The 14,570-nt window shown below is 37.4% G+C and overlaps 1 protein-coding gene across 3 annotated transcripts; it reads right to left on the bottom strand.

Moving 5' to 3' along the window:
• Positions 1–875: 875 nt before the first annotated feature.
• Positions 876–12,811, bottom strand: LOC101735929 (alpha-tocopherol transfer protein-like). 3 transcript variants are annotated; one of them, XM_004929190.5, is made up of 7 exons: positions 12,466–12,811; positions 9,916–10,064; positions 8,701–8,860; positions 5,680–5,851; positions 3,527–3,727; positions 2,289–2,394; positions 876–2,123 (listed from the first exon to the last, which is right to left on the bottom strand). In XM_004929190.5, exons 2-7 carry the CDS (start codon positions 10,055–10,057, stop codon positions 1,963–1,965), a joined length of 942 nt encoding a protein of 313 aa, XP_004929247.1. In that variant the 5' UTR covers positions 10,058–10,064; positions 12,466–12,811; the 3' UTR covers positions 876–1,962. The 3 variants fall into 3 exon arrangements, with proteins under 3 accessions (XP_004929247.1, XP_062524151.1, XP_062524150.1); XM_062668167.1 differs by lacking the exon at positions 12,466–12,811 and adding an exon at positions 10,519–11,849; XM_062668166.1 differs by lacking the exon at positions 12,466–12,811 and adding an exon at positions 10,369–10,533.
• Between the last annotated feature and the right edge of the window lie 1,759 nt (positions 12,812–14,570).

A 14,570-nucleotide genomic window follows, 5' to 3' on the forward strand; every position in this document is an offset into this window, starting at 1 on the left:
AACTTGCATACACCCCGTCATGACGTATGCAAGCGTAGTGCTCGCTCACGCGGCCAGCACCAACTTGAAACCCCTTCAGGTTATCCAATCTCGATTCTGCAGGATAGTCATCGGAGCACCATGGTTCCTGAGGAACGTGGATCTCCACGATGACCTGGAGCTCGACTCTGTCAGTAAGTATCTACAGTCGGCATCGCTGCGCCACTTTGAGAAGGCGGCACGACATGAGAACCCTCTTGTCGTGGCCGCTGGAAACTACATACCCGATCCTGTAGATCGAATGGTAAATCATCGACGTCGCCCAAAGCACGTCATTACGGATCCTCCTGATCCATTAACGGTGCTTTTAGGCACCACAACCGCCGGTCACCGGTGAGTTTCTTTTTATTTTATTTAATGAGTAAAATCTCTAATAAAAAAAAAAACAACACATTTATTTCTGTTTAGAGTCATCTTAGTACTAACCACAATAGTTTCAGATGTGTAGTTTAATTTTAATTAAGGGAACTCTTAAATTAACAAATAAAACAGCACTGTTATTTTAAATAAATAAAAAAGTTTTTGTTTTACTTTCACGGTTTTTATTAAACAGATGACTACGTAAAGTGGCCCGATCCAAAAATGTCTTTTGTTTTCCATTTGAAAAAAGGAAACAACTTATTTTACGGCAAGGAAACATAGTACACTTGTAGAACTGATGCTTAAGTTTTTTTTTGAGAAGAAAACACCTTTTTGTTTTTGTTTACTCTAAAATAGTATAAATTTGAAGCCAACGTCTTCGTCGAGAAGTGATTGCTCATTTTAACTTTCAGGAAGCTTGTTTTTCTTGTCTTTTATTCATAAAGGAAAAGAATATGAACATTGAAACGAAAAGATTTTATTGAAAAAATTAATTTATTTTACCTCAATACATTTTTTTATTGCAACGGAGTCTGTAATGTTTTAATTGACCAACAGACTACCTATCTACCGCCGTGTATCTTCGCAAAATGATTTCCAGGACTTACATTCTATTGTTTCAACTCTTATACGAGTATGATGGCAACCAAAAATAAACGCCTATATAATTTATCGGCTCATTCGATAGCTCATACAGGCAAAACGAATAGGGTTGTGAAGACTTCTTACAACTTAGCCTGATAAATTTTTTTCTACACATGCTGATAGACGTGAGAGGCTATATCAGCGTAACGGAACGTGACTCAAACCTGGCAAAGTTGCTATCACTGACCCTAGCAAGAGCAGTGCTTCCCAGAACTAACACCGGATCGGAAACGCGACCCACTGAGAAAATCCGGCGAGAAACTCAGTGGGCTGTGGCTGTGGATTAGTTTACTCGCCGAGCCCTTCGTCGCAAGCGACTGGTTCGACAAGAACGATGACCGGTGCTTGAGGTACCTAAAAGCATTTCGATTAGTGGATCGGGAGGATCCGAAATGACACGTTTTGGGCGATATCGACTGTTTATCATTCGGTCCGCAGGATCGGAAATGTTCCGGCCTGATAGCTCTAGATCGATCACTATGGAAAACTTTCAGGGAAGAGTCCTGTAGCGTGGCGAATTACCACGCCCATTTAATTTACTCACAATGAGGTTCGAAAAACCACCCTTCACCAACACACCAGAATCCAACTAACGCGGTTTTACCGAGGTAGAAATAACTCAAAGGACCTTCAGCTGCTATAATAATTAGCTGCACTCTTCTCGCTAGAACAATCCCGTCCAACGTATGGGTTCTCCCAGAACTTTTACTATTAATTATTATTGTATTTCTTTTCTATTCTCCCTTTTTATTATCTTTGTAACTAGCACACATACACACACGCACGAAAGATTAACAATGCTTAGTAGTGCGGCTTTTTATACAAAGACGAGTCTTAGCATTTAAAGATCATTTGGATTGTCTTTGAGGATGCTTAATACTACTCCAGTTGTAGGCATTATAATTGGTATATTACTTTTTAATCTAACTCTAATCGTCGAAATGTTCGATTTTCTTCGTTGTTTTCTGTCGCAGTCGGTGAAGGACTGCGAGTATTGATGTTTGCCGTAACCCTTTCAAAATTTTCATCTTGCAGTAAAAACCAGCTTCTATAGCTTTCCATTTTCGTTTTCCAGTAATCTATAAGGAACATCATTTATATATGTAATATTGTGTGAGCTCAGAGCCTCACTCGGTCTATAAATTCCTTAACACTGAATGATATGAAAAATGCTTTATATCTGTCTATAAGCATGACAAAGTGAGCATTGATCCAATCATTCATTTCTTTTAAAACTCTAATACCTGTTAGTTCTTGAACGTCACCCATATCACCTCCATACTCGGCTGGCAATATTGATTCTGGTACGTAATTGTATAATTTTCCGTAATTCTCATCGTATATTTGTAGCTGTAATGTAATTTTGATCTTATTGGAATTTTGTTTTAGCGAATACAGAATTATATTCGTTATTGACGATATAAGATATTTCCATATCCCGTATCTCAAAGCCAGGGGCGACATTCACATGGTGACGTCTATGGGCTCCATTAACTAAATGAACCGATCAAAAAAAACTAATTTAAAACACCAAAAAAGAATTTTAACCAATCAGTTTAAATCATCGTTAATACTTTGTCGTTTTGATGTCGTCGTGGCCTAAAGGATAAGAAGTCCGATGCACTCGTGTGTTGCGATGCACCGGTGTTCGAATCCCGCCGTCAGATACCTACCAATTGTTCCAATGAAATACGTACTTAACAAATGTTCACGATTGCCTTCCACAGTGAAAAAATAACATCGTGTAATAAAAATTAAACCCGCAAAATTCTAATAATTTGCCTAATTACTGGTGGTAGGGCCTCTTGCGAGTCCGCACGGGTAGGTGGATCTAATCTCGTCGAATAATTAATTACAGAAGTATTCCTCATTTTCTCGAATAATATTCGAGGAAACGATTTATTTCTCACACAAATAGCAATTACTTAAATTTAATTATTAAAAAAAAACAATAATAAAATTATAATAGGTCCATACTTTCAGTATTAAATAATGTAGTCGTTCATTATAATTTTTTTTTGTTTTAATGTGGGATTGGTAGAGAAATAAGGAATTGTTAATTTTAATACGACTTAATAAAATTTGTACATAGTATATATAATTATTAATGTTAAGTACTGTAAAAAAATTTCAAAGTAAATTTATTATTGAAATAAAAATAATTATGATTAATTTCATTCAGACTCCTTGTATGGCGTTATATTATTTATGCTCTGTATTATAATTTCTTGTGTATTTTAATACGTAATTACATAACTTAACCTTGAATTTAGAGCAAGCACGATACGATTTAAAGTATCACTGATTTTTGTCACTACTTAAGGTAATAATGATTTTATGATTTTTTTTTATTAATTAATGAATAAGTAATAAATCTTGGGGCGTCAGTGATTATGATCAGTCATTAGGCCAACGCGGCCTTACCTAAAACACAATACAGGAAAGTACAATACATGCTTTAAAGGTATATGTGAAAACTTACCCTATTTCTTATTTTCTGTCCCAGCAACATCTTGACAACGTTCAGGGTAGCCTTTAAGCCACGTGACATGTTCAACACATAAATGCTTTTCATGCGAACTGTCAGAGCCCTTTCCGCGTACAAAAATGTCTTCCTCGCAACACTAGGACTGAACTGTGTCAATAAAGTTAAACCAGTATCGCTTAGATCCACCAGAACTATCTAAAATGATAATAATTAAATTCTGGTGAGTAACTAGTCTGACCATAAATACTGTTACATAAAAACTTTTCTTTTTTTTTCTACTTATTAATTATTATCAATTTGGAACACGTATATTATTTTAGAAACTTCTTTCGATTTTGCGTCATTTCACATGTTTTTTCGTGTTGAATGTCGAAATGTCGAAACCCCATTAGGAAGAAAAAAATCTTATCGAGAGAAATGAAGATTCCCGCTAGGACTCAGTCGTGTAGTTTAAAACCAGACCTGAAGCTCGGTACTTATCGTCGATATACAGGACATGCCCTAAATCAATCTTTACAATTAAAGAGAGTGGATCGATCAAAACGCCTTCTGTAGCGATATGCAGGTGAAAGGCACAGAAATATCCTCTTTGCCGTTGAAAAAAGTTTGCCGTTTGAAGAATACTACAATAAGCAAAATGATAAAGCTCACAGTTCTAAACAAGCTGCTCAAGTGGTCGGAAAATACAACGTGGTCATCATCCTGCGACAGTGATGGTTTGTTGGGGCGTGTCTTATCAAGGAGTCACAAAGCTACATTTTTTTAAAAAAAAGAGGTAAAACTTCAGCCAAAGTGTATCAAGATACAGTCTTGGATTATGTTGTGGAACCTCTCAGGAATACACTTTTTTAAAATATATACCGTGGACTTTCCAGCAGGACTCTGCACCTGATGACAAGGCACAAACTACACAAGCCTGGCTTGAACCAACGTTCCGGACTTTATAAGAGCCGAAGACTGGCCCTCATACAGCCCAGAACTCAACCCTTTAGGCCATTTATGGTCAGTTGTAGAAGACATGGCCTGCTCTAAACACACATAGATTCTTTTAAAAAATCTTTGGAGCAAGCAGTGGCGAATTTTCCCTTCGGTACAGTGCGTAAATCCATAGATTCGTGGCCAAACAGATTAAAGGTCTGTTTATAAACCAAAAGTGGCCATTTCGAATAGAATCTTTTTTATTTTTTGCTGAGACTATAATAAATATGTAGGTATATAAATTTTAATAATATTACATGCTTTATTAAAAAAAATTCATTTTCATTTGTAGCAGAACTTATAGCTGGACTAGGTAGATATTTACATAAAATTACTGAGGGAGGTAGGTAGCAAGTTTCACGTTGTAGTAGCTCCAGAAGCCGCTTAACAACGGTTGGTCATAGATTTATCTGTACATGAACTCAGTAGTAGGGGCCGAACCTCCTACGAGTTTCCCGCGCCTAGGGGGCGCGCGGGGTATGTGGGACTTGACGATCTGCAAGGTGTTGGGAGCAGACCGCGGGCTCAAGGAATTTTAGGGCCCTACCGCACTAAACGACTCCCCTGCACTCTTACACCTGACGTCCGATCTCTATCCGGGGTCAGAACCCGGTCAGAGTTGGGGGGCTCCCGCGGTCAACACTGCAACCAGACACGCGGCGTCACCCCGAGCACGCCCGACCTACGGGTCGTCGAGGCGATAGTCGACGACCAACGACGCCGGTCTTCGCGGTACGGTGGCCCTGCCCTGCCGCCCAGGCGATGCCGCTGGTTTTCCGGGATACCCCGCTGGGCTAGAACCAGCCTGCCGGGTCGCAACGCGATACACCGCCGACCGGGTTGAATTGAAATTGAAACTTAATAAAAATGGAATTGATTATTACGCAACATTATTCTTTCATGATGAAAGTAGTTCGTCAGCGTATTAGGTTTTTCTTTTATTGCCCTTGTAGGTAGACGAGCAAAACGTCCCACCTGGTGGTCACCACACCGATGGTGAGTGGTTACTGTCGCTCATGTACGTCAGCAACGCAATGGGCAGAGCCAAGACGCTGCCTACCGTTAAGACATGCATATTTAACTTTATAAGAATACAACGATAATGCTACTGTTATTCCGAACTTTGTTTTAAATTTTTGAATCAAAACAAAAGATTTTTAAAAATTTACCTGCCCCGCGATGTTAAAGTTGTCATCTTCCAAGAGCATTAATTCAGCAAACATAAAACTGATCTTTATGAGATCAGATAAAGGTCTTTTAGATTTATACTGTTCCGACATTCTGACTAAACAAGGCCGAGGGCCGTCTTCTGTGACGCAATTCCTTAGAGGTAAGAATATTCTGGAACAAAACGAACTTATTTATTCTGAAATATTTGAATCTAGTTAAACTTGCCTTTTCCAGTTCAGTGAAATTGGGAGGGGTATATCAGAATCTGCACAATATGTTTATGTCGAGAAGGACTATAATAAGGTTAACTAAAATAGTAGGATCCAGAAGATCAGAGGATCCAAAACTGAAAATAGTCTATCCCGCTATACATCAGATAATACGGGCAGCCAATTCCAGCTATATGTTTGTTCTCCTACCAAATAAATTTAAACTTTTGTAATTTTTTATTACTTAAATGGTTAAATGAGCTTACAGCGCTCCTGGTGTCAAGCAGTTAAGGGAGCGTGATCCCACAGGGAGCCTATTCCACCTTTAGACATAAGATCTAAGTCTCAATTGTATAATACAACGGCCACCAGCCACCCTCGAAAGCAAAACGTATCGCTGCTTCTCGGAAGAAATAGGCACGAGAAGATGCCTGGCTGATTTTATTTACATACGCTATTAAATTTGGTATTTACCTAAATAGTTGCCGTTTAGTATATAGAAAGTTAAAGATATTTTTTTTTTTTTATTTATGTCGGCAAAATATGCACCCATGGTATCTATGCCAGTATAGTGGTAATTTTTCAATGTCCTTCTTAAAGAAATCAGGTATACGGCTCCTCTTAAGCATTTTGCCCCGTGGGTATTAACATTTTCCCTGACAAGAGGCTGTCCAAACTTTGGAACGATTATTAGTCTGTCGGCGCAATGTCTGGTGAGTACGATGGATGACGTTCTGTTATGCTGTATGTAGTCGAGCGATTTCGTGTAGGAGTAGCGGGGACGAGTGATTAACTAAAGCCGGCTGGAAATTCGCGGGCTTCTCGATCATATTGCCCTGATCCTCATGATAATAATAATAATAAGGAAGTAATAATAATACCTGATGAACAGAAATTGTTCCAAGAATAAATAGTATAAATAATTCACGATACGTTAAAAATAAAACTATAGTTTTTGACTTTCGAGTAAACCTCAATTCAAATTAGCAAACGCGTGGAATCTAGTGTCTCCAGCGAACGCCCCAGGCAACTCTCATATGCCTACAATTCCGTCATATTTCTGTAACTCCAGTTCAGAATTTACGTTTAAATTTATTAAAACAATAATTCATTGCAAGCTGTCTATACCTAGTCAGGTCATAAATTCTGTCACATGTTTAATGTAAAATAATTGAAACAAGTTTATTCATTATGTAACTATTCATATACCAAAATGAACTTAACAAAATATAGATTCTTATGACACTAAAGTTTATTCAAAATGACCTCCGTGATTTTGAATACAGGCCTTCAATCTGCGCGGCCAGTCGTCTATCGCAGCACGAACGAGGTCCATGTCAATATCGGCGGCTGCCTTAATCAAGGATGTCTTGAGTGACTCCAAATTGGGATGAGGCTTTGAGCACGCCTTTTCCTCCAAGTGTTGCCATATCTTGTAATCTAACGGATTCAAATCTGGACTGGAGGAGGGCCAGTCTTCGTGCCGGATGAAGTCGATTTCACGCGCCGCCAGCCAGTCTTGTGTGCTCTTCGCTCTATGAGCTGGCGCCGAATCTTGTTGGAATACCCAGTGCCTGTTATTGAACATGGTATGAGAAACAGGTTCCACAAGGTTCGTCAGGACTGTATTTTGATACACAACTGCATTCGTTTTTACACCTTTCTCACAAAAATGTACCTCTGTTAAGCCCCAATAAGAAACTCCCAACCATACCATGAGCGAGGATGGAAAATGACCTCGTTGGACACGCGGAATACGGTTGCTCGCTTCTTCACTACTGTGTGCGTACACCTTATCATTTTGTTTGTTGTAGATCTCTTCTACGGTAAAAATTTTTTCAGCCGAAAAAAAAAAATCCGATATTTTTTTCCCGCGTACCGCTTCAACAAAGCGCGGCATCTCTTCAGCCTCAGGTCCATTAGACGAGCATTCAAACGATGTCCTGTTTTTCTTCGATATGCCCGAAGCCCTAAGTCTTCATTTAACACCCTTTTCACCGTGGTTCTGCTTAACCCCATCTGAAGGGCCAACAGTTTCTGCTTACGTTTGGGATTTCTTTGAATTCGCGCCTTCACAGCTTTTATCACTGCTGGAGTCCTAACAGACCGAGGGCGACCACTTCTTGACCTATCATCTACACTAGAGTCTTCATTGTATCGTTTGATGGTACGATAAACGAATCTTTTGGTTATATTCAAATTTTTCAGTATGTTAAAAATTTGAATTGGCGCGTAACCGCAACGATGCAACGCAATAACTGCAACACGGTCTTCTTTAAGCGTCCACTCCATATTTAAAAATGAGTAAAATTCTAAAAGTATATATTTTTATTTTCATGAACAATTCGAAATTCGAATTCAATAAACTTTTTTGTGGCCAGCATTCTAAAAGAAAAGTTTTTACTGTGTGACAATACTTATGAGCTGACTAGTTATAATTTATATTTTCCGTTTATTAAGCTGCCTAGCGACTCCTGGCATGATAACGATTAAATACAACAGCGATATCAAAATGATAGATCATTATTTGGATACATTGCTTGGCAACACGAAATGTATAATAATATACTCGTACATTAATTAAATATAAAATGACGTGCGCAGTATTTTTAATATGTAAAGTGACGGTCATTTTCTACCCTTGTTTTTGATTGTACCCTGACCAGATATTAATAATAAGTTTATCTAAAACATAATCACTTAATATATTTGTGTAATTGTTATGTAATTTGAACGAGAAAAGCCCATTTCTCTCTTTTAGGGGTTTACTTTGACAATTCATGTACAATGGTAATAAAACTATCAACATACCCCGCCTTTAGCATCGCTTGCATTGACGGATCTAATGGGTCTCGATTTTTGAAGAACTCTGGAGCGGCCGATTTCAAAGTATAATACTTATCCAGTTTCTTTTTACATTTATCTAAATTATATTTGCTCCCGCGTAGGAATCCGATCAGCCACTGATCCGCTGTAACAAACAAATTCAATTTACAAACAATTTACTTTAAGTAGGAGTAATATTGATTTAAAGTGTTTCGTTTGGCTTTCTTAAGTCGTAGATGCAATTAAATCAGTTTTACGGTTGGTTGACTCTTGCATTTTTTACTCTCATTTCGATATTATTTCTGAATTTTCGAATACTACTTGGTATACATATGTACATACATCACTATGTTCAGAAATGGCTTCAACGACGAAGAAAATATATTTAAATCATGAAAAAACTGACGTTTTCAATGATTTTGATGCTTCTTTTGAATTAAATATAATGATATATAAATTATAATAACTTATAACAAATGTTATAGATAATAGTGGGCAATTCACAGATGTATTCAAATTACATTCTCTAATTAACGACAGTATGAAAAAAGTGAGTGAACTCTGTCGTTTACAGAGCATTACCTATGTTTTTCAAGCGTTTTCAAGCTCATGTTTTTTCTTTTTTACCCAAACTTCTTTTAGAGTTAGTGCTGAAGCAACACATGCTTGAATCGAGGTCATCTAACGTTAAATGTTAAAGATTTCGTTGCCTAGCTAAATGCTATCTGTACAATTATGTATCATTATGTGTGTATTTATTTACAGCGTGACTATTACATTGCTCTTCACATATATTCTATGATAAGTTTTCGTTTTTATGGTCGTTAGTTTTAAGAGACATGATTGTGCATTATTATTTAGACTATCAAACCCATATATATGTATAGTATTGTGCAGCCCAATAAAAAGTTAATGTGTTTATAAGGAACAGTGTCTACATTTTTAAAAATTCGGTCAACAATATAGGTTATCTCTTGTTCATTCAGTGGACTGCTTTAAAAGTACTATACGAATTCAATGTGATGTTAATGCCTTGCTAGATACAGGTTGGTCCCTTAAAGGGCTGCAGTGAATATCCGCGCCAATTGATTTAGATTATCCGTCAAAGGTGAACCACGGCGTCTTACATTACGCTCCTTGGTGCATTTTATATGTATATATAAGTGTTTTAAAACAAAATAAACGTAGATCTTCACTTACAAGCTTTAATCGAACGCAAATGAGGCTGCTCTTGCAACCAATCTCTTATGGCCTTTATATAAAAAGGAATTTTCTTGGGATCTTCGTTCAGTTCTTCCGCCGCAACTCGCTTCAAGCCCTCAGATATCGATCTACCCTTCATACTTTAGCTGTAATTATAAAATGAAACCCGTAGAAATTATAATTTGCGTAATTACAGGTGGCAGTGGCCCCGGTAAGCAACAAATTAAGGAGCAGATGGTTAGCGTGGTATGGACATGTGATGCGTAGAGAGAAGATGCATGTGACTAGGAGATGTATGGAAATGGTAGAGCAAGGTAGAGGGGGAAGAGGTCGACCGAAGAAGACATGGATGGAGTGTGTGAATGACGATATGAGAGAGAGAGAAGTGAGTGTTGAGATGACGGCTGATAGAAGAGAATGGAAGAGAAAAATTAGCTGTGCCGACCCCACCTAGTGGGATAAGGTGGAGAAAAAGAAGAAGAGCTTAAACTCTATTTGCTTGTGTTGTAGGATATGCACTGCACGCTAATGACCACAGGTTTAATTTTTATTGTTTTTCGTTCATTTTGTTTACTAAAGTAGATAGATAAATGATCTCACAATCCACAAGTAGCAAAGCCGTCACTTCAGGCCACAGACAATAAATACAAAGACCATAAAACATTTAGCGGACGTCAGTTGCATTGGGATAACGGTAATTTCTTAGGTGTCGATTCGGACCACTGACACCAGATCGGCAGGGAACTAATTTTTATTTTAAAGCGTAAAAGCTAATTTTAAATCGATAACAAAGAATCGAAAACATAGAAATCATTAAAATCAGCTTCGCGCGGTCCGCGAACAAACTAAACTTTGACATGAGCAATACGATTTTATAAGCATACTTGTTAAAAAAAATTTATTGGTATAATCATCTACTGATGGTAGTAGGACCTCTTTTGAGTCCACACGGGTAGGTACCACCACCCTGTCTATTTCTGCCGTGAAGCAGTAATGCGTTTCGGTTTGAAGGGTGGGGCAGCCGTTGTAACTATACTGAGACCTTAGAACTTATATCTCAAGATGGGTGGCGCATATACGTTGTAGATGTCAATGGGCTTGAGTAACCACTTATCGCCAGGTGGGCTGCGAGCTCGTCCATTCATCTAAGCAATAAAAAATTAATAAAAAAATCAGTTTTCGTATTAGAATGAATTCGTATTAGATGTATTTATTGTATATGAATTTTGTATTAGATGTATAATTAATACGGGTTTTTGTTTTCTCGAAATCGCTTTAAAGGTCAGCTAAAAATAAATAGTAGCAACAGATTGTTTTTTTTTCTAGATTAAACCAGGAGCTACTGCAGGTGAGATAAAAATCTCTTTTGTAACATTGTCAACGTGCCCTACGTTGTTAAGTAATTAATAGGTAATCAATATCCTTAATATGTAGCAATATGTAATGTAATAACAATATGTAGTTTATGCAGATAGCAAATGCGATCATTTTGTGACATAGTCATACATACGATAATTATTTAGTCAGTGTCCCTATTGGAAGCATAACTTGTACTTATCGCATCTGGATCCTAATTACAAAGTCAAAGTCTCTGTCTGAATAAACAACACAATAAATAATAAATTTATAAATAATAATAAAAAAAACACAAACTTCAGGGTAAAGTGTACAGAGCCTGGGCTAATTTTTCTATCAAAGTAGTGTAGATCGTATCTAAAGTTTAATTTATGATACTATTTGCTCTAAAAAAGGGTTTATAAAATCCAAGAAACTTTTCTGTGTATCTGTATTTGACACAGTAAAAATAAATGTATTGCACCGAACCTTTCGGTTAAATAATATAAAAAAAACTATCCTACTGGTGACCATAATCGAGAGGAAATATGTCCTAATAAACTCATAAGTTTCTAATTTACATTATTAGTCAAACTATCAAAAAATAAAAGCGATCTCATAAAAACTTACAAAACCTGCAACTTCTTTCTTTTTTTCTCCACCTTATCCCACTAGGTGGGGTTGGCACAGCTAATTTTTCTCTTCCATTCTCTTCTATCAGCCGTCATCTCAACACTCACTCCTCTCTCTCTCATATCGTCATTCACACACTCCATCCATGTCTTCTTCGGTCGACCTCTTCCCCTCTACCTTGCACTACCATTTCCATACATCTCCTAGTCACATGCATCTTCTCTCTACGCATCACATGTCCATACCACGCTAACCGTCCGCTCCTTAATTTGTTGTTTACCGGGGCCACTTTCACACTTCCTCTGATATACTCATTCTTTATCTTATCCATTCTTGTCACTCCACACATCCATCTCAACATTCGCATCTCTGCCGCATGCACTCCTCTTTCATGCTTAACTTTCGTCGCCCAACACTCAGATCCATACAGCACGACAGGTCTAATGATCGTTTTGTAAATTTTTCCCTTGAGCTGAAGGGGCATTCTACGATCGCATGCTGTTGCAGAGACCTGTCGCCATTTAACTATTTCATCCAACTATTTCTACAAAAGTAGTCCTTATCATAGAGTAAACTTACGTGGCTCCAAAAATATTGATTCGTTATTAAAAGAACATCCAAAGGGAACACTCGATTCTTATATCATCATACTGCTTTTCAATTTAATATGTATTTCAATTTCGCGATAGCTCGAGAATATCACAGCGTAATATCTAAAATAGACTGCAGTGTCCGAAAAACTTTAACTGACTGACGGAAAAGCTGACTATACAATATCCAACGAAATACCGTTACGTGATGGACCAGACACGCTAGAATGATAAAAGAACAGAACCTACATACAGTTTTAAAAGAAAATTTACTGAACCAGTTTTGGTATCAAGTTGACCTTGTCCACTACTATGATAAAATAGTTCTGTACTATTTATCTATTATACACATTATATGGCTTAGTAATAAAGTATGTATGTATGAAATTGACACATTATTATTATTATGTCCACTGTGTATGTTCTATCAAGTACAATACTTTAGTGTGTTTTTATTTTATTTTGTAAGCGTGTTATGGACATGTGATGCATAGAGAGAAGATGCATGTGACCAGGAGAAGTGTGGAAATGGTAGTGCAAGGTAGAGGGGGAGATCCATCGAAGAAGACATGGATGGAGCGTGTAAATGACGATATGAGAGAGAGAGGAGTTAGTGTTGAGATGACGGCTGATAGAAGAGAATGGAAGAGAAAAATTAGCTGTGCCGACCCCACCTAGTGGGATAAGGTGGAGAAAATGAAAAAGAAGAGTTGTAAATACAATATTGCAACATGCATGCTACTGAACTTAAAGCCCTAATTGTATTTATTTAGGTTAGAAAAAAATATTCTACGTTGGAAGTGAGTTTAATCTGGCTAATTTTTATGAAGTTTACAGTGACAGTCGAAGATATTACGAGAGTGGCTATTTATTTATAACATAACATAGGCAGATAGCGATAGGTAGTGGCATCACTATGTCCCTAACATCCAAGAGCGACGGTGATCACTCATCATCAGGTAAACCGTATGCTCCTCTGCCTTCTAAAGCAATTACAAAATGGGTGTTATACAGAAAATTGGCTTTAAATAGTAATACCATTCAAACAAAGCTTTATTCAGAAACATTGAACACAGAATTTCAACAGGCGTTCTGGCCAACCTTCGAAATTGATTATCATATTAACTTTTGTAGAATGATTTCTGCTGACTGAGCTTGTTCGTGCATGATTAGTGTACATGATTCGCTGTGACCAGCTAACAACAAATGGAACTGACAAATGATCAACCAATGACAATATTTGACGGGAATTTAAGTAATCCTAAAAAATACATGGCCTTATTATAATTCTTTGATCTTTAATCACAGACAGGGATCGTAACAACGGAGAGCCGTACCTATCTCTGTTATTAAATTATGTGTGTCATGAAATCGTAAAATTTGTTTTTTTTTTAAATTATATTCTCCTTCTCCTCCGCCTTGCTTCGTATTCCTCAATGCTGAGGGTCGTGATCACCCTTCTGTATCGCTTTCTCAGGTACGATCTTTCTTCGTCTGTTTTTGTCTCTGGCGGTGTGGAGGGCGTTGTGAAACGTGGAATCAAGAGAGGTGTGGATCTGGTCGGACCAACGTATAGGGCTACGAATTGTGGGATAACATTTTAATACAAGATAACATTTTAATCAACATACCCGCAATTATATGGAAATTTAATAGATGTAATAAAACCATCTCGATCGGGACTATAGGGGCCAATGTGCTGAATGGACAATAAAAGCAAAGGCTCCTTAAAAACTTAATTATCCTTATCCCCAATGGTAATGATTGAGCAGGAAAGAAAAGATTACAAAATGCAAGTGCACGTATCATCACAGTTGTAGAAAAGGCCTTAAAAAGAAAAGAAAAACACACATAAAAAAAAGACAATATGCCCGCTGAGTTTCTTGCCAGTTCTTCTCAGGACGGAGGCTAGTTTTTGTGAATTGGCGGTAGTGCTTTTTGACGCTCAACAAGTGTGTACTTTCATTTATGTTGAATAATTTCTTTTTGATTTGATTGATTGATTTGATATACCCATAGGTAGCATACCGTATAATGAGAGATACGGTAGGTCTTTAAATGGACTATTATGGTGTTCACGCAGCTGTTGGTAGC

The sequence above is a fragment of the Bombyx mori genome, chromosome 4 (assembly GCF_030269925.1).
Source record: "Bombyx mori chromosome 4, ASM3026992v2".
Taxonomy (NCBI): domain Eukaryota; kingdom Metazoa; phylum Arthropoda; class Insecta; order Lepidoptera; family Bombycidae; genus Bombyx; species Bombyx mori.

Coding starts and splice junctions, on each gene's coding strand:
- LOC101735929 (XM_004929190.5), bottom strand. CDS start 10,057: ATGAAGGGTAGATCGATATCTGAGGGCTTGAAGCGAGTTGCGGCGGAA. Junction 8,861..9,915: donor TTTGCGTTCGATTAAAGCTT/GTAAGTGAAGAT, acceptor TGTTTGTTACAG/CGGATCAGTGGCTGATCGGA. Junction 3,728..5,679: donor ACTTTAACATCGCGGGGCAG/GTAAATTTTTAA, acceptor TTATCATTTTAG/ATAGTTCTGGTGGATCTAAG.